This window comes from Pipistrellus hanaki (genome assembly GCF_964339955.1).
Source record: "Pipistrellus hanaki genome assembly, chromosome: 16".
Lineage (NCBI taxonomy): Eukaryota > Metazoa > Chordata > Mammalia > Chiroptera > Vespertilionidae > Pipistrellus > Pipistrellus hanaki.
In genome coordinates, this window is record NC_140518.1 from 6,285,817 (window position 1) to 6,311,815 (window position 25,999).

The 25,999-nt window shown below is 36.9% G+C and overlaps 1 protein-coding gene across 6 annotated transcripts in view; it reads left to right on the forward strand.

The window, feature by feature from the left end:
- Window positions 1-25,999, forward strand: part of ABCA6 (ATP binding cassette subfamily A member 6) — a 46,765-nt gene that overhangs the window by 2,166 nt on the left and 18,600 nt on the right. For 4 of the 6 annotated variants that reach the window (XR_014793118.1, XM_084863689.1, XM_084863692.1 and 1 more), the window contains 20 exons: window positions 646-850; window positions 1,828-1,989; window positions 3,880-3,980; window positions 4,375-4,601; window positions 9,056-9,197; window positions 10,168-10,353; window positions 11,875-12,022; window positions 13,337-13,499; window positions 14,487-14,545; window positions 15,520-15,630; window positions 15,941-16,116; window positions 16,326-16,445; window positions 16,691-16,829; window positions 17,630-17,720; window positions 18,553-18,692; window positions 19,141-19,257; window positions 20,320-20,473; window positions 20,865-21,031; window positions 22,198-22,331; window positions 23,406-23,543. Coding sequence is in view for 5 of the 6 variants with exons in the window: in XM_084863689.1 (XP_084719815.1) it covers window positions 646-850; window positions 1,828-1,989; window positions 3,880-3,980; window positions 4,375-4,601; window positions 9,056-9,197; window positions 10,168-10,353; window positions 11,875-12,022; window positions 13,337-13,499; window positions 14,487-14,545; window positions 15,520-15,630; window positions 15,941-16,116; window positions 16,326-16,445; window positions 16,691-16,829; window positions 17,630-17,720; window positions 18,553-18,692; window positions 19,141-19,257; window positions 20,320-20,473; window positions 20,865-21,031; window positions 22,198-22,331; window positions 23,406-23,543 (2,880 nt within the window). In the remaining variant the exon portion in view is untranslated. Of the gene's footprint in view, window positions 1-645; window positions 851-1,827; window positions 1,990-3,879; window positions 3,981-4,374; window positions 4,602-6,177; window positions 6,287-9,055; window positions 9,198-10,167; window positions 10,354-11,874; window positions 12,023-13,336; window positions 13,500-14,486; window positions 14,546-15,519; window positions 15,631-15,940; window positions 16,117-16,325; window positions 16,446-16,690; window positions 16,830-17,629; window positions 17,721-18,552; window positions 18,693-19,140; window positions 19,258-20,319; window positions 20,474-20,864; window positions 21,032-22,197; window positions 22,332-23,405; window positions 23,544-25,999 lie in introns of those variants that run through there. The other 2 variants (XM_084863691.1, XM_084863693.1) reach the window with 2 other exon arrangements.

The following is a 25,999-nucleotide window of genomic DNA, read 5'->3' on the forward strand; positions in this document are numbered from 1 at the left end:
TTTCCTCTAGGGACTCTGCCCTCTCCTTGGGCCTTAAAGACTCACTGGATCCAGTGCATCCAGTCAGAAGATCAGGTATAGAAGGGCCTAGGTTGTTCCATGACCCAGGCCTGGAAGTGGCCTGTATCACTGCTGCCTACCTTCCATCGGCTGTAACTGACTCACTTGGTCCCACTTGATTTCAAGAGCCTGGAAATATAGTCTAGCATTGTGCCAAGCAGGAAGAGATGACCGATAATGGTGAAACACTAGACAGTCTCTACCACTCAGTTCCTTTTCATTTTCTTTGATTTCCTTGACAACTGACAAGGGTATTGCTCTTTGCCACCATAAAACTTATCTGGGATCATTGTGTCTTGTAGAATTTAGAACCTGATGCCCATACATACAGAGATTGTCATTCTTTTATCTTATAGGACGGTCTGCCCATTGGTTCATGATTTAGTGAAAAGGTGTAGTTCTGTTATGGAGAATGATATCTTTGGCAACTTTCTCACTATGTGTCTTTTCTTGAGTTCCTTTTGTTCTGACAGAGAGCAATGCTGTGGCAACACTGGAATTTGTCTTTAGTTGTTTGGTGTTAATTGAGCTCTTTAATGGAATATGATATAAATTTCTTCTTTTTCCCCCCCCTCTGTGATATAGGAATGGGGCTTTCCAGTACTTCTAGGACTATATATGGGCTTATCGTCATATACAAAAGTAAATATCCATCTTCCTGGAAAGCCTTCTCAGAACCTGGGAAGGGTAGATAAATATAATAGCTCTTTAATGATTGCTGTGTATACACCAATCTCTAATATAACTAAGCAGATAATGAATAAAACAGGATCTGCTCCCTTTTTGAGAGGTAAGTAAGTATACGAAAGACAAAGGAATTACTGATACTGTTTTAAATTTTGGGGAAGATGTGTATATGTTTAATTTGAACTTACAGTGACCCATTAAGCTAATTATTTAGGTATTAAAATAGCATATAAACTTGGTTAGTTTCTTCTTTAACAACAATTAGCCTATTAAACTCTTTTTCAGCTTGATGGGGGTCCAAGTTAGGGAGGCCTACATTTCTATTGAAATTTAACTAAAGCAATACATTTGTCATTCCAGACTTATAGAATAGTGAATAGGAAGAATATGTGGGTGTTACGCAGGAATACAATGATTAAGATTTATGTAATTTAGGGGAAACAATCATCTAAATAAAACAAATTAGGCCATAGTTATTACATAATAATTTCAAAACTATGATAAGTTAGGATGAATAGTCTAAAGATAATCTGTATCAGGTGTTTTTTGTTTGTTTGTTTGGTTGGTTTTTTTTTTTTGTAAGCATCTTTCAAGGCCTTCATTCTAAATGAGATTGTCATATAACTGATATAAGCACCATGTGTTTCACTCATGGGTGAGCTAGGTACCTGATTTTTAACTCTTAATTTTTAACAGGTAAAACTCCTGGTTGTTAGATATAGAGTCACTTTGTGCTCTTGGTTTCCGAGTAAAGCAAAGATCATAGGAGAGATGTATTTGCTTCAGTAACTCTAATTTCTTATGCATACCAATTATCCTTTCTTATGCATACTTATCCTGGTATAATATTTTATGTACCTAAAACTTGCCCTAAGACTTAACATTATTTCTCATGCATGTCTCCTGATTCTATAATCTAAAACATTAAAATAAAAAATTCCCCCTTGCCTTTTGACATAAGTTTTATGTAAATGGAAAAAGATTTTAATTCTAGTGGAAAATATAGGATACAATTAGATATCACATTCTGTTTTAGTAAAATTCTAACAATCTTATCTGTTTTTGCTTTATAATTCACAGAAACAAAAGTCATTGGGGCACCAAATCAAAAATCTTTGGACGAACTACTTGTGAACAATTTCCCAAATGCAGTGGGAATCATCTTTAGTGACACTTTCTCTTACAAGTTAAAATTTTTTCATAGATCTGGCATTCCATTTTTGAAGGAAGAATATTTCTCAGGTGATTTTCCCTATAAAATATCATTATGATGTTTTTCATGTTTTTCACATGAACATTTTGTCATGGTCACCAGAGATGCTTTCAATGGCGTATGAGAACACTCAAAAGCATGTGTTATTGCAACCTTCTCCCAAGGTTAAGCATATTATCCCACTATAGGATGATGCACAAAAGATTATGGAGCCGAAACCAGTATAGAGCGTCGGCTTGGGGACTGAAGGGTCCCCGGTTCGATTCAGGTCAAGGGCATGTACCTTGGTTGCAGGCATATCCCCAGTAGGGGGTGTGCAAGAGGCAGCTGATCGATGACTCTCTCTCATTGATGTTGGAGTCACCCAATGTCTGTATGTAGTGAGCTCTCACGTGGATACTGCAAGGATGCAGAGGGTGACCAAGAGTGAAAGGTCCCAATCTAGCAGAACAGACAAATATTGAGATATGCTAATGGTAAGTGCAAGGGAAAGTCCTTGAAGCAACTTAGACCAAGAGTTTATAATATGCTTGCGATTAGAGAAGTCATGTGTGGGGAGATGATGTTTTAACAAACATCCGAAGGAATAGCACATGTACAGTGCTAAGGGCTTTGATTTTTTAGAGAGGAAAAGGGCAAGGTGAAGGACATCAGCTAATATATACAGTAGATATAACTGAATAGAGAACACTAGAAGGAATGTGATGGGAGAATGAGGCTGAAATTTCTAAAGGCCTAGATCCTGCAGGGTCCTATATTTATTTTTTTATTTTATTTTATCTTTTTAATATATTTTATTGATTTTTTTTACAGAGAGGAAGGGAGAGAGATAGAGAGCTAGAAACATCGATGAGAGAGAAACATTGACCAGCTGCCTCTTGCACACCCCCTATCGGGGATGTGCCCGCAACCAATGTGCATGCACTTGACCAGAATCGAACCTGGGACCTTTCAGTCTGCAGACCGATGCTCTACCACTGAGCCAAACCGGTTTCGGCCTGCAGGGCCCTTTAATCCTAGGGCAATGGTCAGCAAACTGGCTCACAAGCTGCAGTTTGCCGCTCTGTTGACTGATGAGTTTGCCGACCACTGTCCTAGGGCAATGGAGAGCCATCCAGGTACAGTAATCGGCTCAGAGGCGTGATTAGATTTCTGAGTCTAAGGTAACAGTGTGGACATAGCCTTGAGGATGGGTTGCAGAGGAGTCAGGGAGAATGCTATAAAACATACCAGTGAGCTGATGATGGCTTAGACCAGAGTGAAGGCACCTTAGAAAGAGGTGAAGATATTTGAGGACCCCTTAAGAAGCAGAATCAAAGTGACTAATATAACTTTTTTTTCTATCTCTTCAATAATGGTCTATTGTGTGTTCCGAATTTTTCTTGGCCTTGAAGATTAAAGTAAAGAAAACATACTTAGATAAGCCTGCTAGCATGGATCATTACAGTCCAGTGGCAGTAAAGCAACAGAGTAAGATAAAGCAGGAATAGAAGATAGAGCCTGAAAGAGCTATTTTCGATTATTTATGGTGGCCAGAAAAGACCACTATAATGAGTTCACTTTTGAGAAGAGGGCAGGATGGAGGGAAGGAGTTCACCATTAATTCCTCTAGACTGAGAGTAAGCACAAAAGAAGTTCTAGCCCTGGAGTGCATTTGGTGTTTTTAGGCACAGCAAGGGGTCCAGTATGGGTGAAACTTTCCTTTTCCTTTTCTAAGCTTCCTATCCATGCTATGGTCTCCAGGAATAAACTTGCCTCATCGAGAACTTTCATTTGCTGCTTTCTTTTTTTTTTCTATGTGGTTGAAAGTCCTGACTGGTGGGTCCCCTTCTAGATTATTTTCTCTTGGATTCTTGTTTCTTGTTCTCAAAGTGCATTCATCCCGTAATATTAATTCTGCCCTTTTTTGTGCTTTATAGCTCATTGCTGGTATGGAGGAAATGACCCATGTTCACTGGCCAAATACTGGCGTTCAGGATTTGTGACTTTACAAACTGCCATTAATGCTGCTATTATAGAAGTAAGAAAACTCCTAATAAACAATGCAAATTAATGCCAGAAGCATCAAAATGTTGATGAAAGGTGATACATAATCAGATTTCCACATGGTTTTATAAGGAAGCAGGTGTGCGTAGGGTGAAATGGGCTTTAGGCAAAGGAACACATTGCTTTTGTTTTTTTGCTTTAAAATTTCCAGTAGTTATGGAATGAGTGGAAGTTGCAAAAACAATGCCCAGATAGGTCTGTGTGTCCTTCCCCCAGTTTCTCCAACTGGTAATGTCTGACATTACCATGGGACAGTATTGGACAGTATTAAAACCAGGAAATTGACATTGGTACAATCCCCATAGCTTATTGATTTCTCAATTCTTGACTTTAAAAAGTGATTTTGTGTCTTTAAACTCTTTTTTAAGATCCTGACAGATCACTCTGTGATGGAAGAGCTGATGTCAGTCACTGCTATAAATATGAAGACATTACCTTTTATTGCTAAAGACTTCCTTCAAAATGAGATGTTTATTTTCTACTGCTTGCTTTACTTCTCCTCGTTTATATATTTTGCATCATTCGGTGTTACCAAAGAGAGAAAAAAGAGTAAGGATTTGATGAAAATGATGGGTCTGCAAGATTCAGCATTTTGGTGAGTGACAGACATGAAGAAGCAGTGAGAAAGTGTTACCATTTCAGGACATTATGATCTGAACTCCATACATTGGCCATTTTCCTTCTGTTCTGACATTTTTATTTTGTCTTTGTTAAATTTTGCCATGCAAAACAGTTACCGTAATTTGTTGAGCACTTTTTCTGTGCCAGAGTATGTTAAGCTAACACTGTTATACTCCTCAAAGAGGGTAAGAGTAGCCCAGTATCCACTGGCCCATGATTGCCAGAGCTGGGACTACAACCCAGGTGCCCTTATGGCAACTCTCTGGCTAGGTCTGCCTACCGTTGTCATTTGATTTCTTTACAGTTCCTTGTGTTGATGAAAGTATGACCTAATAAAGGCTAGCTTGTGTTTAGAGGTTGGGCCATCAGGAATATATATTTTTTTGAGCAAGTAAATATCACTTTACTTCTCCTCGAATTTCCTATGAATTGTGTTTTATTAACAGAGAGTTTTTATGTTGGGGTTAAAAAAGATTGCCTATGGAATGTTCCCAACACGCACAACACAGAAGCTGGCACATAGCAGGGCTTAATAAGAGCATTTTCTTCATATATTGATATATTTATATCGTGCCCTATGCTATGAATAGTTTGAAGTGATTATGAAATTTTGAAATACAAGTGTGCATGTAGCTCTGTGTGTGTTTGAATTAAAATAAGAACAGCCCTGGCTGGGTGGCTTGGTTGGTTGGAGCATCATCCTGTATACCAAAAGGTGGCAGGTTCGTTTCCTGGTCAGGACACATCCCTAGGTTGCAGTTCAATCCCATGTCAGGGTGCACATGGGAGGCAACTGATGGATGTTCTTCTCTCTCTGAAATCAATAAACATTTCCTCAGGTGATGATTAAAAATAATAATAATAAAATAAAAACAAATAATTGAGGAATAGAAGCAAAGACCTAGCAAAATAATTAATAGGTAAGATTTGATAGATGAAAATGCAAACCATAGAAACTCTAAGTGCTGAGTCCAAACAGAGAATTCTGCAATACAATCAGTTATAAAGTCCATAGTCTCTAGGAAAATAAAAAAAAAGATCAATTAATTTTACCCCCAAAGACACCTAATGTTTTTCAGAATTGAAACCTGGGAGACATGTCTCCATAGTCCTCGTGTCCAGAAAATACTGTTTAGAAATGAGGAACTATCTGTGATAGATGAGAAACTATTTATTGACCAATCTTTTACAAGCCACATGTCCTCTGAAATAAAAGTGTGATATAGGCCTGGCCAATGGACACAGACAACAAGGGGGGTCAGGGCGTGAGTGGGGGGGTAGGGGAACAATGGGAGGATAGGACACATATGTAATACCTTAATCAATAAAAAGAAAGTATGGTCTAGGAAATTTGACTTAACCACAGGGTAAGGGAATTACAAGTACTTTTTTTTAAAAAATTATAATTTCCTATGAATTGTGTTTTATTAACAGAGAGAGTTTTGATTCTGATATGTAATATGACATGTGAAATAGAAAAAGAGAAAACTGGGTCTTTCAATAAAAAGGAAAGAGAAGAGTATTTTGTAGTGGAACTTTGAGAAATATAAAGAAATAGATGGATCTGTGAGGAGGGAAAAGACGGGAGTTCTGTGTGAAGACACTCTTTCAGTCCAGGGCATGTCTTGTGGAACACACCTGTGTGGTCACCTGAAATAGGTAGGACCAAGTCAACTCTAGATCAGAATCGGAAAGGCATTGGATATTCACATGGGGATTCAATCTCAGGATAAATGCTTCTTAAAAGCATCCCCAGGATGAAAACTAAGAAGGCAATAGATTCTGAAATTTTTCATTAAGTATAGGATGTCTATTGCAAATAAATTTTATGACAGCTTTTAAAAACTTACATAATGTATGTGAAATGTAATCAATATTCTTTTTTTAAAAAAAAAATCTTTATCGTTGAAAATATTACAGATGCTCCCTTTTTCTCCCCACTGACCCTTTCTAGCCCACACCCACCCCCACCCCAGGCCTTCACCATACTATTGTCTATGTCCATGGGTTATGCATATATGTATATAAATTCTTTGGTTAATCTCTTTCCACCCATTCACACAACCCTGCCCTTCCCTCTGAGATGGGTAATCTGTTTCATGTTTCTGTGTCTCTGGATCTATTTTGTCCATCAGTTTATTTTGTTTTTTAGATTCCACATATGAGTTAAATGTGTTGTCTGAACTGTTTTGTTTTCATGCTGAAGTTTTTCTTGAGTTTAATGACATCTCTCTCACCCCCTACCCCCAACTCTGCAATGAGTTCCTTGTTCTAGATAATGTTTGAGTTTCTTGTACTTGTAATTCCCTTACCCTGTGGTTTTTCAATTCCTACCTATTGTAGTTCCTTCTGTTCTCAGGAAGTGGATTCTGCAGAACATATTATGCTTTTTAAAAAATGCTGATGTTTCCAGTCAGTCTGAATCATTGTAAAGACATGAATTTTAAAAAGAAGTCTCATAGCAATATTTTTTTCTGACATACCTCATTGGCCAAGGGAAACAAAATAAAAAATAAATGCAACTACATGGAACTTTGAAGTTTTTGCACATCAAAAGAAACCATCAACTAAATGAAAAAACAACACACTGAATAGGAAAACATACTCACCAAAGATACATCTGGTAAAGGGTTAAAATCCAAAGTTTATAAAGAAATAAAGAACTTATGCAACTCAACACCAAAAAAAAAAACACAAACAAAAAAAAAACCAACTAAAAAAAAACACAAATAGTTGAATTAATAAATGAGCAAAGAATCCAAATAAGGATATACAGAAGGCCAATAGACATATGAAAATATGCTCAACATCACTGATCAGCAGAAAAATGCAGATTAAAACCACAATTAGATAAATCTTCTCACACCTGTCAGAATGGCTATCATTAATAGATCAACAAACATGTGTTGATAAGAATGTAGAGAAACGGGAGCCCTCATGCACTGTTGTTTTTTTTTTTAGAGATTTTATTATTTTTATTTTTATTTACTTTTATACAATATACAAATCTATTACCAGATTGTAGATACAAAATAATTAGCCATTTACTTGCAATAAACATGAATATTTCAAGAAAAATGATTTTAAATAAAATATTACATGCAATAAACATTAATATTTCAAGGAAAAAAGATTTCAAATATTACCAAAACTGTATTAAAATAGTATAATATCACAAAATTTTTATGAAATATTAAAAATCTGTAAATAATAGGATTCTATTCTAAAATATTTTTTCTCTGGCTTTATTTGTTCATTAGTTTATGTTCATTATATTCCACAAATGAGTGAGGTCATGTGATATCTTTCTCTAACTGGCTATTTTGCTTACTATAATACTCTCCAGGTCCATCTTTGCTGTTGCAAATGGTAAGAGTTTCTTATTTTTAACCACAATGTAGTATTCCATTGTTTAGATGTACCACTGTTTTTAATTCACTCATCTGCTGATGGGCACTGAGCCTGTTTCCAAATCTTAGCTATTATAAATTGTGCTCCTATGAACATGGGGGGTGCATATATCCTTTCTGATTGGTGTTTCTGATTTCTTGGGATATATTTCTAGAAGTGAGATTACTGAGTCAAATGGGAGTTCCATTTTTAATTTTTTGAGGAAACTCCATTCTGTTTTCCACAGTGGTTGCACCAGTCTGCATTTCCACCAGCAGTCTGCATCCTCACCAGCACTTGTCGTTCATTGATTTGTTGATGATAGCCATTCTGACAGGTGTGAGATGATACCTCATTGTCAGTTTGGTTTGCCTCTCTTGGGATGGCAAGAATGGAATGGGCTTAGTGGGGTTATGGAATTTGCTACTGGCCAAGATCTCAAGAATGGTCAAATTATCATTCTCCCCCAGTGCTTTCATGGCTACTCAATTGATCGGCAGCTGTCAAGTTTCTTCCAATTTTACAGTTATAACATGTTGGTAATATATAATTAAGCTGAAGATACAAAGTGCTTATCCCCTTTAATTCAGCAATTTTACCTAAGAGAAATGTTTTTGCATTTCCCCCCAAAAAAAGACAAGTAGAAGAATGCTCTCAGAAACATTGCATTAGAAGAAAAGAAACACCCAAAATATTTATGGGCAGGAAAACTTTGAGATATACTCATTAATGAAATATTATATAGCAGTGTATACTATTGAATATGTTGATTGGTAAAGGCAAGTTGGAGAGGAATCCATATGGAATCCATATAAGATGATAATACTTTTGCAATGTTCATACTGTTTATACAGTATGTGAATATAGAGCTAACACCTACCCAGGAGATACAGCTATGCCAGTGTATTATTAGTGATATTTTAGTTAATAATCTAGGTGGCAGGCACAGAGGCAATCAGGCCATTATTCTTTAGATACTTTATATTTCCAGTATTTCATACTAAAGTTAAAATAATTGCAAAAATGTTTTGTCTTTAGGTTTTCCTGGGGTTTAATCTATGCTGGCTTCATCTTCATTATTTCCATATTCATTGCAATGATCATAACATCCACCAAAATGATAGTCATGACGGGATTCATGGTCATATTTATACTTCTTTCCTTATATGGCTTATCCTTGGTAAGTTCATGCCATGATGACCACTTTCTCTGCTTTAGGTCTTAGCTATATGTAGCAAGAATTGTCTCAGCAGTCGTTTCTTTTATGTGCATTTTGTGTTTGAGAAAGTCCCTCTGACTGTGAGAAAATGATGTAATCTAAATAAAGTTGGCCTCACTTTTCATAAAGATCTGAATTAATGAAATGCATCCAAAAAAAATAGTCCTAGCTGGTTTGGTTCAGCGGGTATAGCATAGGCTTACGGACTTAAGGGTCCCAATTGGATTCTGATCAAGGCTCAATCCCTGACCCCAGTCAGGCTGCATGTGGGAGACAACCAATCGGTGTGTCTTCTCACACTGATGTTTCTCTCTGTGTGTCTTTTCCCCTTCCTTCCACTCTCTCTTAAAAAAAAAAATCCTCTGGTGAGGATTAACAAAAAAAGAAAAGAAAGAAAAAAAATATTTGACTAAATTATCTAAGATTTGTGTAGATGATTAACAAGGATGCACTTAAGGAGGGAACCCATCTTTTTTCTCCAAACTTCCCAGTCACGTGATAGCTTTACAAAAGTCTTCTCCCTCCAACACCCCACCTTGCCATGATATCTGTTAATCTGCTTTCCCTTCTCTGAACAACAGCCTCTATTTTCTCCCACCTCTCGGGGTGTTTCCTGCAGAAGGCATGTCGACACTCTTGAATACTTTAGTTTCTTCCCATTTTTGCAAGTCTGCATTTCCACCCTTTCACTGAGCAATTCTTCCCAATCCCCCCTCACCCTATCCTCAGCAACAAAAGCCCAACATTTTAATAGGACAAAAAGGGATCCTATATATAAAAGGGTTGAGAAAGAAGGACTGAGCATAGTTATATCTTAATATTTTCATCACTGTCTCACTCAAAGATGTTATGATCCTTAGTTAATTGTGCTACTAGTGTTTCTCAGTGAACCAATTATATATAACAGCTACCTGTCTTCTCTCTCTTTCAGATAGCTTTAACATTCCTGATGAGCGTGGTGATCAAGAAAACTGCCCTCACCAGTTTCGTTATGCTTCTCTTCACTCTCTTCTGGGGCGGTGTGGGACTCTCTGTGTTGCATAGACAACTTCCTTCATCTTTGGAGTGGATTTTGAGTATCTTTAGCCCTTTTGCCTTCACTGCTGGAATGGCCCAGGTGAGAGGATAGTTAATTGGTTTATTATTAGTGTTTCAGAAGAATTTGACACTTCATGACTCTGTATAGTCAACACTTTGAGATGAAGAGCTTTTGATCTAAACATATCTACTCCAAAGCTAAATTTGAAAATGTTATTACATTGTAGGAAAAAATGGTTAGCTCACATCTCAGATATGTCTTCATTTGAAGTCTTTTCTTGTCTTATTTCTATACTAGAGGCCTGATGCACAAAATCCATGCAAGAGTAGGCCTTCCTTCCCCAGCTGCTGGCATCAGCTTGCCCTCTGGCACTCGGGACCCAGGATTCCCTGTGGCCACCAGCAGGCACCCAGACCCTGGGATTCCCTTGCAGCCCAGGCTTCATCCAGAAGGTCTTCTGGAAGGATGTCCGGTCTAATTAGCATATTATGCTTTTATTATTATAAGTCATTATAGATAGAAAATGTCTTTTTGCTTCACATAAGGTATTCTGCTAGTTTTTTAAAATTTCTGGGTAAACCTCTTTTTGAAAGCTCAAATATGGAAAACTTTCGAGGCATACATACAGAGTTGAACCAATAATTATAGGGTAAATCCAAGGGTTCATAAACTAGATAAAGAAATAGAAAATTGCCCCAAATCAAGAAGCTCCTTTAAACACTCCTTTCTCCTAGAGTTTAGTTGTATGAAAATTAATTTCTTTTTTATCATCACCTAAGTATGTGAACCTAAATGTAATTTTTCAGTTTTTCCTATATTCACCTTTAAATGATATTGTTACAAGTATATTTTTGAAAGTTTGGCTTGTTTATTAAACGTTGTTTTTAGACATCATCCAGTCTTTAAACGTCCTCCATCTTTAGACACATTTTCAGTCTTTCAATTTTAGCCATTCTAGTGGATAGGTTATGATAAATCATCACTGAGTTGATTTGCATTTCCCTGAGGATGGATGTATTTTTGCATTTTCATTTTTATAAATTGATTCAAGCCTTTGCATCATTTTTCTGCTACCTTTTCTATCTTTTCCTGATGCTCTGTAGGAATTCCTTAGTCATGCTGACTATATGACATTTTGCAATTATTTGTTGCTGACATTTTTACTCTCGTAGTGGTGCTTTTGTTTGATGAACAGAAGTTCTTAATTCTGGTAAAGTCCAGTTAAGTTTTTCTTTTATATAGATTAATTTGTTTTAAAAAATCATTACCTACCCCAAGATTATAAAGATATTCTTCTACCTTTTTATTCTGGAAGCTTGAATGATTCCACTTTTATATTTAGATTTAAAATTCTTTTCAAAATAACTTTTGTGTATTTCTAGGTAGAGATAATATTAATTTTTCTGCATGAATATTCATGGTATTTTTTAAATCAGTATTTCCTAATATCCCTTTGCTATAAAATAGGAATAGTTTCCTAATAACTTCATTAAAGGACTTCTTCAAAGAGCTACCCAATAAAGTGATAATTCTTGCTACTTCACTGAATTATTTTTGTTTATTTAATTTAAGTACTTATTATTTTTGTTTGAATCTTAGATTATCCACATGGATTTTAATATGACTGGTGTAACTTTTCCTGACCCATCGGGAGACTCATATAAAATGATAGCAACTTTTTTCATGTTGGCTTTTGATGCTTTTTGGTACTATGTATTGGCATTATACTTGGACAAAATCTTACCCTGTAAGTAATAGAGTATTTTTCTCTGATCACATTAAAAGATTTTTTTCTTACGGGCATATAAATATGTTTTAAGAAATGATAAGTAACAATTATTTCCCATCACAGTCTGTGTTCTTTATTTCTACTTCATGATTTTAATGGTCTGAAAAAATATTTATGTAAAAACAATCATAATTCTGACTTTAATATAATACACATTTTAAATAGACAGTGATGATCATTTTAACACATATTACAACTATATTATATTAAATAATTTTAATTTTTTCAAGGATCCCTGAAAGTATTTTCAAATAATGATATTTAGGATCTATTTAGAACTAGCTGAAATAACTTAGTTCTTCAAATGGTTTGGACTTACACAGTATAGGGCCATAATACATGGAAGTACTTTCTAATAAAAATGTGTTTTTCTTATAAGAATGTGGAACATACTGTTAACTAAATAAAACTAGACCTCAGTTGTGAACTAATCAGTGTGTGCCTCACATTTCAGAAGGGAGATATCTGCCCCTTACAGAAATATTAGGACATTTTCAGAGTCTTTGTGAAAAGTTTTCCTATATTGTTCATTCTTACAGAAGCATACTGCCCAGTTAGATTTCCATTATCTCGCAAACAACCAAAAATTTCACATACAGCCAGAATTCCTTCACATACACTAGAATCAGAATGCTTTTATCCTTGCACAGTCTTCTTACTTATTTATCTTATTTTTTATACTCCTTCCACTTGGACTGTAGTTGAGATTGTTTTGATGTACACCTGTCTTTTTATCACTTCTGCTTTATATCTTGAAGGCCCTTAGTAACAAGTTCTACTTTGTGGGGGGTTTTTTTCTTTTAATCTAGAAAATGACCATATATTCATCCTAAACAAATATACTCTATGTACTTTTAATTCATGTACCATGCAGATTTTAATATTATGTTCCATGATATTGCTGTGGTCAAATGCTTCATTAAGTTCACAAATACGTTTGCAATTAATATTATGTCATATTAAGGCTTTCCCCCCAAATATTTGGTTTTCTTCATTGTTCTGAATACCTTTGAGACCAAACTTCATTCAAGCCTTTGATTCATGCTTTGTTGAATATTCTGTCTTTTAACTTTTGTGATAATGTTACTTCCTTTGGATTTTCATTTCTTAATTATCAAGTTTTCTTAATTATATGCTCAGTAATAGGAAGCTAGAACAATTTCTCTGACACTTAAAAGTCTAAGACATTCTGCACTGTTATAAACAAGGATTCTTCTCTCACTTGTTTTAATGTTACTGATCCTATGTTTTTATTGCTTCTCAATTAATTAGATGGAAATGAGCGCCGTTATTCTCCATTATTTTTCCTGAACTCATCATCTTGTTTCCAACACCAAAGGACTGATAAGATCATTGAGAAAGAAACAGATCTGGAGCATACGTCTGATGATTTTGAACCAATGGCTTCAGAATTTCAAGGAAAGGAGGCCATCAGGTAATTACACTTATACTAATTAAAGGATGGGTACAGGCTGTTTCCTTTAGAATCCCAAGGTGCATTAAGTTTGACAACCACTGATTTAGAGGGGTGTGCATACATGCACACGTGTGTGTGTGTGTGTGTTTGTGTGTGTGTGTGTGTGTATAATATTTGTATGAAGAAATCCAGCAAACCTTTGAATATGTGAGCCTAAATCTCAGGACCAATGACGGAGTCAATATTAGGTTGGTGTTGAAACCATGAAAACCAATGAGATGATGAACACATCAACAGAGTCTAGAGTGAGATGAACAATAATATACATAGAGAAAACCAATAAAATGGAATGTGACCTTGAAAGTAAGCACTTTTAACCCAGAGAAGATCATGAATGGTGACCTGTAAGTAAGTAAGGATGGAAAAGTACTGGTTGCATTGGTGATTACGAGGCCACCAATAACTTCCATGTGAAGTGGTTCACGAGAGTAATGGGTTCAGAATCCAGAGTGCAATTGATTGAGGAGGAAGTGAGAAGGGAGGAAGTGGACGTGTCAAGTTTGCACTTTCATTTTGAGAATTGTTTTATGATTAGGGAGAAATTCAGTCATATCTAAAGCAGATTTCCTGGCCAAATAGGAGCTCTCAGGAAAATTCAGGTGGCAGGATTTGGGAAAGGATGGTTACAGAATGCAGATACATGTGCTAATCTAGCCGGGGGAAATCACCCAATGTTCTAAGACTAAAGGAAGTGAGGATGATTTACAGAGCATTCTACTTTTCTAAGCAAAACACTAGTAATTTCATCACAGCTTTCTAAAGAAACTTGTTCTATTTCATGGGGAAATGATTTATCAAAAACAAGTCTTTGCCTTCCTAAGTAGACTGGGGATGCCATCCCTTCTTTCACACCAAGTGGATGACTGCACCTGTCTAGGGTTGCTCATGATCTGTATCATTTTTATTTCTGTGTTGTCTAAGTAAGCACCTCTTTTGTCATTTCAGAATCAGAAATGTTAAAAAAGAATATAAAGAAAAGTCTGGAAAAGTAGAAGCATTGAAAGGTAAAGAAACGGACTTAATTGGGAAAAAATCAATGTGAACATTAGAAAAGAGTAATAAAACAGAAAGAGAAAGAAAAAAAAAGTATACAATGTAACTCCACCACGTGGAAATTAGTTATGATTAAGAACTGGATATAAAATCCTTTTGGATGGTTCATGGATATATTGATCTACAAAAACAGGATCATATAATAAAAATGCAAGTTCACTTTTTTTTAAGATGAATTTTAATATTTTCTTTTCTTTGGAAGGAATATTTAGACTTAAAATTGATCAATTTTTTATACTAGCCAGAAAATCACATAGTTTACCTGTGCTGGTGAGATTAACTAACAAGATGAGTAACACCATTGACCAGGAATGAAATTTCACAAGCCAGTGACATAGTTTATAGTTTTGAATGAGCCAACATATCTTATACTAAATATCCTAACAAATACAGTTTTTGTAACAAATATTTAAGTAAGCCATAGATCTTCCCAAAAGTGGAGAGTTCTCTGACCTTTGTGTTTATTTTTTAGCAAATGCAGCACCCCTTCACTCAGTCTTACTTATTTCTTTGAGATTAGAGCTTTATTTGATAATTTAATGTACTTGTATCAGCAAGTGTATTCTTACTCCAGGTTTTTCTCATCAAACACTATAGATTTGTGGTTTCTTTCTTAATTTTGGCTAAGGCTATACTGAGGTATTTTTAAATTTATTATGTCATTTTCCAGAGCACATTTTATAATACTTTTGCACTCATCAACAACTGTGGACTTTTTAAGTCCAAACATCTCCTACTTCTGCAAGGATTTCCTCTTGTTTGAAGATAAAATTAACTCTAATTCCAAATATTAACACTCTACTTACTTCCAGTGTACATGCATGTGTATATATGAATATGTAAATGTATATGTCTCTTACTTTTGTCTATAGATCCAGCCTTGTCTAATGCTCTTTTGGATGTTAATATTTTATTTTAAAAACAGGTTTGCTTTTTGACATATATGAAGGTCAAATCACAGCAATTCTGGGCCACAGTGGAGCTGGAAAATCTTCATTGCTAAACATCCTTAATGGGTTGTCTGTCCCAACAGAAGGTGAGCAAAAAGAAGTTCCTCAAAGGCAAGATATCTGATAATAGAGTGGGGTCATATGTAGCCTTTCTCATTTCAGGCTTTATATTTCTCTCTTTAAGAGAAAATAATGTTTGTTTTATCTAAAGTTATTGACCAGAAATACATGATTTAAAATATATTTCCCAATTTTTATGAAAATTATTATCTTTATTCCATTGATACATCTTATCCCAGGGAAATAGACACTACTCTGAGCACACATTTAGGTTAAGAATAATTACTAGTTGTTAAGAAATTGTGAAGTCAAATTATTTCTCACTTCTATTTTTAGGATCAGTTACCATCTACAATAAAAATCTCTCTGAAATGCAAGACTTGGAGGAAATCAGAAAGATAACTGGTGTTTGTCCTCAATTCAATGTTCACTTTGACATACTTACTGTGAAGGAGAATCTCAGGCTGTTTGCTAAAATTAAAGGGATCCCGCCACTGGAAGTGGATCAAGAGGTAGATGGGCATGCTTAGGACTAATTAAACTGTCTATCATGTATCAAGTTAAATCACGACCACAGAATTTCCCTCAGTGACTTACCTTGTCCTATTAGGAATAGTGTTTAGGCATTGAGGTTCTATTAAAAAAAATGCTATAATGAACAGTTAAAATTGCACCATGTGAGTCATCTTGCCTTTTGAACTTCATATATTTTCTCCTACAGGTACAAAGAATTCTATTGGAGATGGACATACAAAACATTCAGGATAACCCTGCTCAACATTTAACTGAAGAACAGAAAAGAAAGCTGACCTTTGGAATTGCCATTTTAGGAGATCCAAAAGTAAGCACCACTGTGCATGGGGAGGAATGCAGATGGACTGTCAATGAAAAGCCAAGCTCTTCTTTTACCTCTGAAAGGAGCAGTGCTTTCCTTGTAATGTACAAGAGAGAATCTGCTGTAACTGTGAATATGAGTATATTGGACATACACGGTTGGATAGGTCTTTGTTTTGGTTACTCTTGCTATCATCTGGAAATAGGTAACATGAGAGAAAGACATACTTTATATATCATCATCCTCGGTAGGTTTTGCTGTTGGATGAACCAACTGCTGGATTGGATCCCTTTTCAAGGCAGCAAGTGTGGAGCTTCCTCAAGGAGCGCAAAGCAGACCGTGTGATCCTCTTGAGCACCAATTCCATGGATGAGGCTGACATCCTGGCTGGTGAGGGTTGATTTGATGTTGGTATCACAATAAAGAATCTGGGCAATATTTATTCCCAGAGCCCTGCTCTCATTGCCTTGGTGTGCCTCTGTTGCTTACCACTCTGGGGGATGACAGGAGCCTACTCTCACTATAGAATTCCTCGCCAACTATATGATTGCTAGAGTTTGATCTCTAATAAAAAAAAGTTGTGATTTTTTCCCGAGATGGGCTTTCAATTAATTTAAACATCCAACTATTCTTTAATATATATATTTGGTTGAAAATATCTACTGGTTCTTTACCGTCCCATAGAAAATATACCCATGTAGCTCTAGCCTGTTTGGCTCAGTGGATAGAGTGTTGGCCTGTAGACTGAAGGGTCCCAGTTCAGTTCTGGTCAAGGGCATGTATCTTAGTTACAGACTCCTCCCCAGTCTAGGCCTGATTGGGGCCCCTGCAGGAAGCATCCAATCAATGTATTTCTCTCACATCAGTATTTCTCTCTGTCTTTCCCTCTCTCATATTCTTTCTTAAAATCAAGGGGAAAATATCCTCCAGTGAGGATTAAAAACAAAAGAAAATGCACCCATGTAATTTCTGTTTTTTACATTTTGGAGAATACTAAAATGAAATGGAACTCATAAGCTCATTTAAAATGCATCAATTTTAAGAGGTATTTCAACATTTTAAATGGATCATTGATATAGCAATGCCTCATAGAACACTTTTCTTTTGGAAATCTGAGCTTTGGTCATCTGTTTTCTAGGGAGGGAAGAAATGACTTCTATCATCCTTTTTCTCTTGCTTTTTTTACTCAGATAGAAAAGTGATCATGTCCAATGGGAGATTGAAGTGTGCGGGCTCTTCTGGCTTTCTGAAGAGAAAATGGGGTCTTGGATATCACTTAAGGTAAAGAATTTGCAAATAAATTTCATGTGTACACACACACACACACACACACACACACAGAGAGATATATTTTAATATTGGTAATCAGAAAGGTAGACAATTATGAGGGAGATTTGGCCTTGTGCTTAGCTCTGCCAACCTGTAGTGATCAGTGTTTCCCAAATGTTTTCCCTGTAACCACTGTGATAATCAAAATTACAAAATTATCAGTCCAGGCTGACAGATCATAGCAGGGCTGCTTCATGGACCACTTTCCACCCTCCAGTTTCTTCAGGTAATCCATGCAATCCTGTGACATTGTTGCCTTATTTCATAGGGTACAAAGTCAAATATCAGAAGCTAGTATCAAAAATGGGTGTCAATTTGGTGGCAGTGAGTAAAGAGGACTATGTCTACCGAGAAAATGTTTGCAGGCAGAAAGGATTTAAAAGACAAACTCTCTGGCTCATTGGCCAGGTTTTTCTGTTAGGCACTAATTTCTGGTATCTGCATGGTCTGGTGTATTAATGATATTTCCTAAGAAGTTTCTTCTGTCTGTTGTCCTCACCTCCCTCTGTTTGTCTTCCTACTTGATATATATCAGCTTTCAAATCCATCATGCATTTGTTTGTAAAATTTAGTTATTTTGAGTTTATATACCTTCTCTGTATAAATCAGATTTTTCTAACCAGTGGCATTATTATTATTATTATTATTATTATTTATTTATTCATTTGTTTATTCCCTAAAAGCCAAGTAAAGTACTCAAAGGTTAGCTATTAAATAGAAATCTCTTCTTTTGTGATAGCACTGGAGGAAACATGAATGAATTGTCTTTTCTTTCAAACATTAGTTTGTACAGAAATGAAATATGTGATCCAGAAAGAATAACATCTTTTATTAATCATCACGTCTCGGATGCTAAATTAAACATAGAAAGCAAAGAAAAGCTTGTGTATACTTTGCCTGCAGAAAGTACAGATAAATTTCCAGGTAACTTAAATATTATTTCAATAGAATGAAATTTGGGAATAAGTGCCTACATTATTTTGGGAGGTCCATGAGATGTCCAAAGAGCACAAGTCAAGAGGTAGCTTTTGGTGGGAGCAGCTACAAGTCTTCTACCAGTACAGAAGAAAGACCCAGAATATGAGTTGATTTGTGGTAGAGAGGAGATATTTCCTAAAAATATATCTGCAGGAAGTTCATGGGCTGAGAATAGAATATAGAATGCAGACAGTGTGAGGATAAAAGGAGAAGTCTGACATTCATTTCAGAGGGGAAGAGCATTCCAGTGTAATTTTGGTTTCCCTTATTGGGATATTGCAAAGAAGTAAACTTTATGAGCCATATTCTGCATCATCTTTTAAATATGTTAATTCACTAAGTTTAGTTATCCATATGGTATTTTAAATGTATCTACTCCTGTCTGTTGCCTTAGACCTTTTCAGTGATCTTGATAAGGGTTCTGTCCAGGGTGTGGTGAGTTATGACATTTCTGTATCAACCCTGAGTGAAGTCTTCATGAAAGTGGAAGGAATATCAACGGTTGAGCAAGGTACATTTATTTGTATAATTCATATAAAATCAATTTCCCAGTGATTATATAGCAATTAGTATTTATAATGCTTATACCTTATTCACACTAAAGAAAGGAACTAATTCCAAATCTGTCTCTGCTGTTTGGGAAGAACAGCCCTTAATTCCTCATTACTAGGACTGAACACAGACTCCTCTTGGAATATACCAAATTTATCTTTAGAAACTACAAGTATTTGTTTCCTTTCGTGGCAGTTTTCTTCTATCCTCTGTTACTCACTTCTTATTATAGATACTTTGAGGATGTGAAAGGCCCTCAATTGAGGTCATTAACTCTAAGCAGATATATTTTATAAAAATTGCTCTTAGCTTGTTCATAGACAAAATTCCAGTAAGGTCTCAATGGCGGAATGGCCTAGGCTCTTGTGTATTTTAATGGGTGATCATAGTAAGGGCTGTCATTTATAGAGGGTTTATGCCAGACACTTTTATCAATGTGTGGCTGAATGGCATTGCTGTCCTTATAAGAATCATTCAAACAAGTGGCGTTGGCACCCTTTAAACCTGAGAAAATCAGACCTAAGATCAGTTCAGTGATTTGCCCCAAGTTATGCCACTTGTAAGTCATATATTTGGAAATCAGGTGCCGGTCTTGTGGTTTCAGAGCTGGCGATTTTTCACCTGGACTTCTAAATGATTGTTGGCTTAATAGTAGACATTTTGGCATCAATGTACCTTGAATGTACCTTGGCTACTTCTCTGGAGAAGATTTCTTGAAATTTCTCAGAATAATGTTACATATACGATTTTCTGTGCCCTTTTAAAGACTGGCAGATGTGATTACCGTTGATGGAAGTCTTCTTTTGATAAGCATTCAGAGTATTTTATCAGTGAGTTTCTTAAATGTCGACATGATGAACATAACCTGGTGCTTATATTGTTTGTTTTATAACCAGAAATATTCAAAAACATTTTTTCTCTAAAAAGAGCAAGCATGTCATTAATAATTAGTACTTGTGTATATGTGTGCATGTGCTTGTGCGTGCACGAGCATGCATGCCTGTGTGTTTATTTTGAAAAGCAGAGACGAGAGACGCAGAAGGCCTGCCAGAGATGCAGCCGTCTCAGCCTCCTTTCCCTGTGAGTGACTTGGAACTCTGGAGAATGCAGATCTGTGCAGTGGCACGGCTTCGTTTCTTAAAGTTAAAATGTGGAAAGAAAACGCTTTTGACCCTGTGAGTATCAGAGTGCTGTGGTTTTCTTGGATAGTGAGTTTCAAGAAAGGGTTAAGCCAGAATAAAATGTAAAGCTAGAATAAAATACCCAACATTCCTGCCAGACACTAGATGAATGCAGCCTTTGGGTTTACTGCCAGTGGGAATAGCTGTATGTGAGCATTTGATTAGCCTTATGCACAGGTCTGTTTAGTCTTCATAGTTTGATCACCTGGTGTTTATATAGAAAAACCTTTTGTACGGTGGGGCAATGTAAGGTATGACTTTCAGAATTTTATCATTCATCCTTATGGCTAGCATAAAGGTTGATATTCTACAAATATTTGTGAAATGTCTGATGGAATAAATGAAATGGCTACAGATTAATATGGTAACTTTTATTTATTGGTAGACTGTTGGTATTTGGATTTGCACTGATCCCGTTGATTGCGGAACTGGTATTTAATGCTGTATTAAGCCAAAAGAGTGACTGGGAATTTAAACCTGAATTGTATTTCCTCTCTTCTGGGCAACTTCCCCAAGATCCTCTTACCAGCTTATTGATCATCAATAACACAGGTGAACAGAAAAACACAATTTAAATCTAAAAATAAATTATTTTTATGTAGAGGGAGGAAAGCAAATCATAAGGGAAGAATATGTGTATTTAGTCTTTATGAATAGAAAACAATTTCTAGCCCAGCTGAGTGCCTCAGTGGTTGAGTGTTAGCCCATGAACCAGGAAGTCACCCGTTTGATTCCCAATCAGGGTACCTGCCTTGGTTGCCGGATCAATCCCCAGTAGGAGGAGTGCAGGAGGCAGCCAATCAATGATTCTCTCTCATCATTGATGTTTCTATCTCTCCCTCTCCCTTCCTCTATGAAATCAATAAAAAATAATATTTAAAAGAAAAGAAAAGAAAAAAATTTGAGGAACTGTGCACATTTGCTCTTGAGTTTAGATGTGCTGGGATGAGGGGTTAAGGTAGAAGCATCCTGGATCACTATGTAACCTGGTAGAGAATAGCCACTTATCTGCCTGATGACCCTGAGCTATTAGGTGAAGGACAAACTTCTGTATTGATTGAACCTTCAGTTTTGAGACCTCTTTGTTATACCATCCTTCACAGTTGATGGCTCCTGTGTGTGCTAGGCTATGGTTTTTCTCAGCTCCTACTTATCTGTTTTCTTCATTAGGGGCATATTGACAACTGTGTCCTGATAGTGGCACTCTTTTCCTTTCCCACTTCCTAACAAAAAATAAATCTATGTAATATATATGTATGTAATACATATGTAAATAACACAAAATATATTCATGTTTTAAAATACATTCATACATTCAGCTAAATGCCTTTTTCTGTTATCTGGAGAATAAGGGAGCAAGGGGAGTGCTATTATTAAGTATTTTAGGCTAGCCAATTTGAAGTACTCCTCATACATTTATTGTAGTTCTACAATATGTTGAGTTAAATTGTATTTTTTTTAACCAAGAGTCATAAAATAGAATTACATTGTCTTAATGGTCACATGTTAACTTAAATGAAATATTAATAGAATCATAAAGCTATCTCATCACAGAGTAAGATTCAATGAATAGAAGATGGTAGAATGGGTTCTCTTTTATAGGCCAGTATTATTGTGATGCCTTTATACATAATATAAATTGTGTATGTGACTTATCTTTTAAAATTGACATATATGTTCTTGCTTTCTGTGGCCCTCTGTTGTTGATGTAATACTAGAATCCAACATTGAAGATTTTATACAGTCACTGAAGCATCAGAATATACTGCTGGAAATAGATGACTTTGTAAATAGAAATGGATCTAATGAACTGTCCTACAACGGAGCCATCATAGTTGCTGGGAAACAAAAGGTGTGTTTGCCTCTTGCTTCTTGGTTCTGCTTTCATGAAAAACAATAAACTGCTTCGTTTTAACTGTCTTAACACTGTGGAACGTCAACCCAGCAACTGCACTCATACACATTTGGGTCATTATTAAATAATCTGTGAAATTTAAAGAAGTGTTCATAAAACAATTTCTATCTTAACTTTTGAATTAGACGATTTTTTTTTTTTACATTTCAAAGTAGCTGAATATAATTGCATTATCAAACTCAAAAGTTCTGACTAGAAAATATATTAAATTCTATCATAGAAATCCTTCCAGGAGCAAGACTACTGAACTTGCATTCTATCATAAAGAAACTCAGTCTTCCTTGCATTCCATTGAAAAATCAGAGCCAAATTATGTGAAACCCCCTCTTTATTTCTTGCCACAAGGAGAGAAAACAAAGACCTTTGAAGAGATAGCATTAAGTTCGGTTCTATCTAAACTAAGTCCACCAGGCAAAATGTAATCTCAGTGTGGGACGCTGCATTGCCTGGCAGTTGTTTTATTTGTTACTCTCCAACATATTTATTACATGAACCCTTGGTGATATTTAAAGAACATGGATGAATGTGTGAACATTTTCATCAACCTGAAGAACATAAACGTTGTCCTAGAAAGTGTGGAAATGCACCATTGGCCGTGTAGCCATGAATTCTTAATGACCTTCATGCTTATTTCCTATCCACAAAAACAGGGTTCCTTTATTTGCTCACTGCAAACCTGCCGTGTTTCCTCATGGGGCCATGTTTAAATCCCATCGGCTGAAATGTCTTTATCAACAAAATGAGGACAAAATGTTCTAAAATTAGTAATACTGATAAAAATTCATATTGCTGACTGTGCTAGGGTCTAATATACATTGTGCCCTTTAAACTGTACAACAACCCATTTGTTGTATTTACCCTTTCACAGGTGAGGATGCTGTCGCTCGGAGAAGTCGGTTAATTTGAGGATGGTCACACAGCTAGAAAATGGCACTATTAGGATTTTATATACAAACCTTTCTCTTTGTTCATTAGTTGTTTAGAATTAACATTGTTTTATTTTATTTGAAGGATTATAGATTCTCAGTAGTATGCAATACCAAGAGGCTGCAGTGTTTTCCTATTCTTATGAATATTATCAGCAATGGGCTGCTTGGAATGTTTAACCATACACAAAAGATTCGAACTATAAGAAGCTCCTTCCCTTTAGTAAGTACTGGGTTTACTCATTCTGAACAATTAGCAGTTTGACAAGTCCCCTTTGTGTGTTCCTTCTTTAGCTTTTACATATTTTTATTTGACTAGAGGCCCGGTAACAAAATTTGTGCACTGGGGGGAACGGGGGAGAGGGAAAGTTTCCCTCAGCCAAGCCTGCACCCTCTCCAACCTGGGATCCCTGGATTGATGTCCAATCCTTGGCAGATGTACAACTGCCCTTTTAGGCCCAATCCCTCTCATAATCCAGGACTGCTGGATCCCAACCCCTCCCTGCCTGTCTTTCTGATTGCCTCTAACCGCTTCTGTCAACCAGCCTGATCACCCCCTAAGCACTCCCCTGCCAGCCTGATTGATGCCTAACTGCTCCCCTGCCAGCCTGTTTGCCCCTAACTGCCCTCCCCTGCAAGCCTGGTCACCCTAATTGCCCTCCCCTGCAGGCCTGGTCCCCCCAACTGCTCTCCCCTACAGGCCTGGGTCCGTCCCCCCCAACTTCCCTTCCCTGCAGGCCCGGTCACCTCCAACTTCCCTCCTCTGCCGGCCTGATCACCTCTAACTACCCTCCCCTACAGGCCTGGTGGCCCCCAACTGCCCTCCCTTGCATGCCTGGTCCCTCCCAACTGCCCTCTCCTCCTAGCCATCTTGTGGCCGCCATCTTGCGTCCACATGGGGGCAGGATCTTTGACCACATGGGGGCAGCGATCTTGTGTGTCGGAGTGAGGGTCAATCTGCATATTATTCTTTTATTAGATAGGATAGAGGCCTGGTGCATGGATGGGGGACAGCTGGTTTGCCCTGAAGAGTGTCCTGGATCAGGGTGAGGGTTCTTTTGGGGCATGGGGTGGCCTGGGTGAGGTTCCTGTGGTGGTTTGCAGGCCAGCCGTGCCCCCCAGTGACCCAAGCTGAGGCCCTGGTATCTTGGATTTATTTATCTTCTATAATTGAAACTTTGTAGCCTTGAGTGGAGGCCTGGGCCTGCCAGAGTGTGCAGAAAACTTCCTCCATTGCTGGGGAAACCCAAGCCTCTCTCCTGCTATCTCCATGGCCATAGCCATCTTGGTTGGGTTAATTTGCATACTTGCTCCTGATTGGCTGGTAGGCGTGGTTTGTGGGTGTAGCAGGGTGATGTTTAATTTGCATATTACTCTTTTATTGGATAGGGTTATTAACCCTAAAAAATTAACTTTGGCCTTATATTCTAAACAAATTGTATATAACATGTTGTTGATTTTCCCCCTTCATTATGCTCAGAGAATTCTCAAGGGGAAATACTGTTTCATAGTATGCCACAGTCTCCCAAAAAGCCTTATAAAAAGATTTGTAGTTGATTGCATGAGTATACTGAAGAGAGAATGAGATTTGTGTGTGTGTGTGTGTGTGTGTGTGTGTGTGTGTTCACATACACACACTGACTTGGAAATCAGGAACAGTTGTTTTAGAATCTTATATTTTTAATATAATTTGTTAGTGAACCCTTCATTGACTAGATGGGTAGTCAACTGACTGACTTAAAGGAAAATTTGCCAGCTCTGTGGCTAGATGCATTCTGAGGAATTCCTTCACCCACCCACAATGGCTCTGCATTGTGGTGATGGGGTCTGGTACACACAAGCTGTGTTCTCATGACTCTTTGTCCTCTGCCTATACTTGGCTTGCCACTGGAAGCAGTGCTTTCGACTAGGTCAACAGAAGGATCCTTTCCCCTGGCCTTCAGTCACATCCCTCCCTCCCCTTATCCTTCTACCCCAGAGGTGACAGTTGCTTCTCACAGTATCATCCTTGCTTCTCTGCTCTTCCCACTCATGTAACCATGGCATGATTAATTTTGCTCTATTTTTTTTCAAATATATATTTTTTTATTGATTTCAGAGAGGAAGGGAGAGGGAGAGAGAAAGATAGAAACATTAATGATGAGAGAGAATCATGCATCGGCTATCTCCTGCACACCCACACTGGGGATTGAGCCTGCAATCTGGGCATGTGCTCTGACCGGGAATTGAACCATGACCTCCTGGTTCATAGGTTGACGCTCAACCACTGAGCCACACTGGCTAGGCCTTGGGGGTGGTTATTTAAAGTGTATCTCCTTGAAGATGAGCTCAGTGGGATCGAGTTGTCCTTTAGGGGCTGTGCTTCATAACATAGCACCAGCTGCAGTACTTTGCATGGATTCATTGCTGGATTTACTGAGGAAGACCTGCTGCTGCTCAAGCCTGAACTACCTGTTTCTCTAGGACCCTAATTCGTGAATCATTTTTTTTTATTATTTTAAAAAATCCACATAACATGAAATTTATCACCTTAACTATTTTTTAAGCGTACAGTTCAGTAGTGTTTAGTATATTCACATTGTGAAAAACAGGTCTCCAGAACTTTGTCACCTTGTATAATTAAAATGCTATGCCCATTAAATAAGAACTCTTCATTCCTCCCTTCCCTGGACCCCAGCA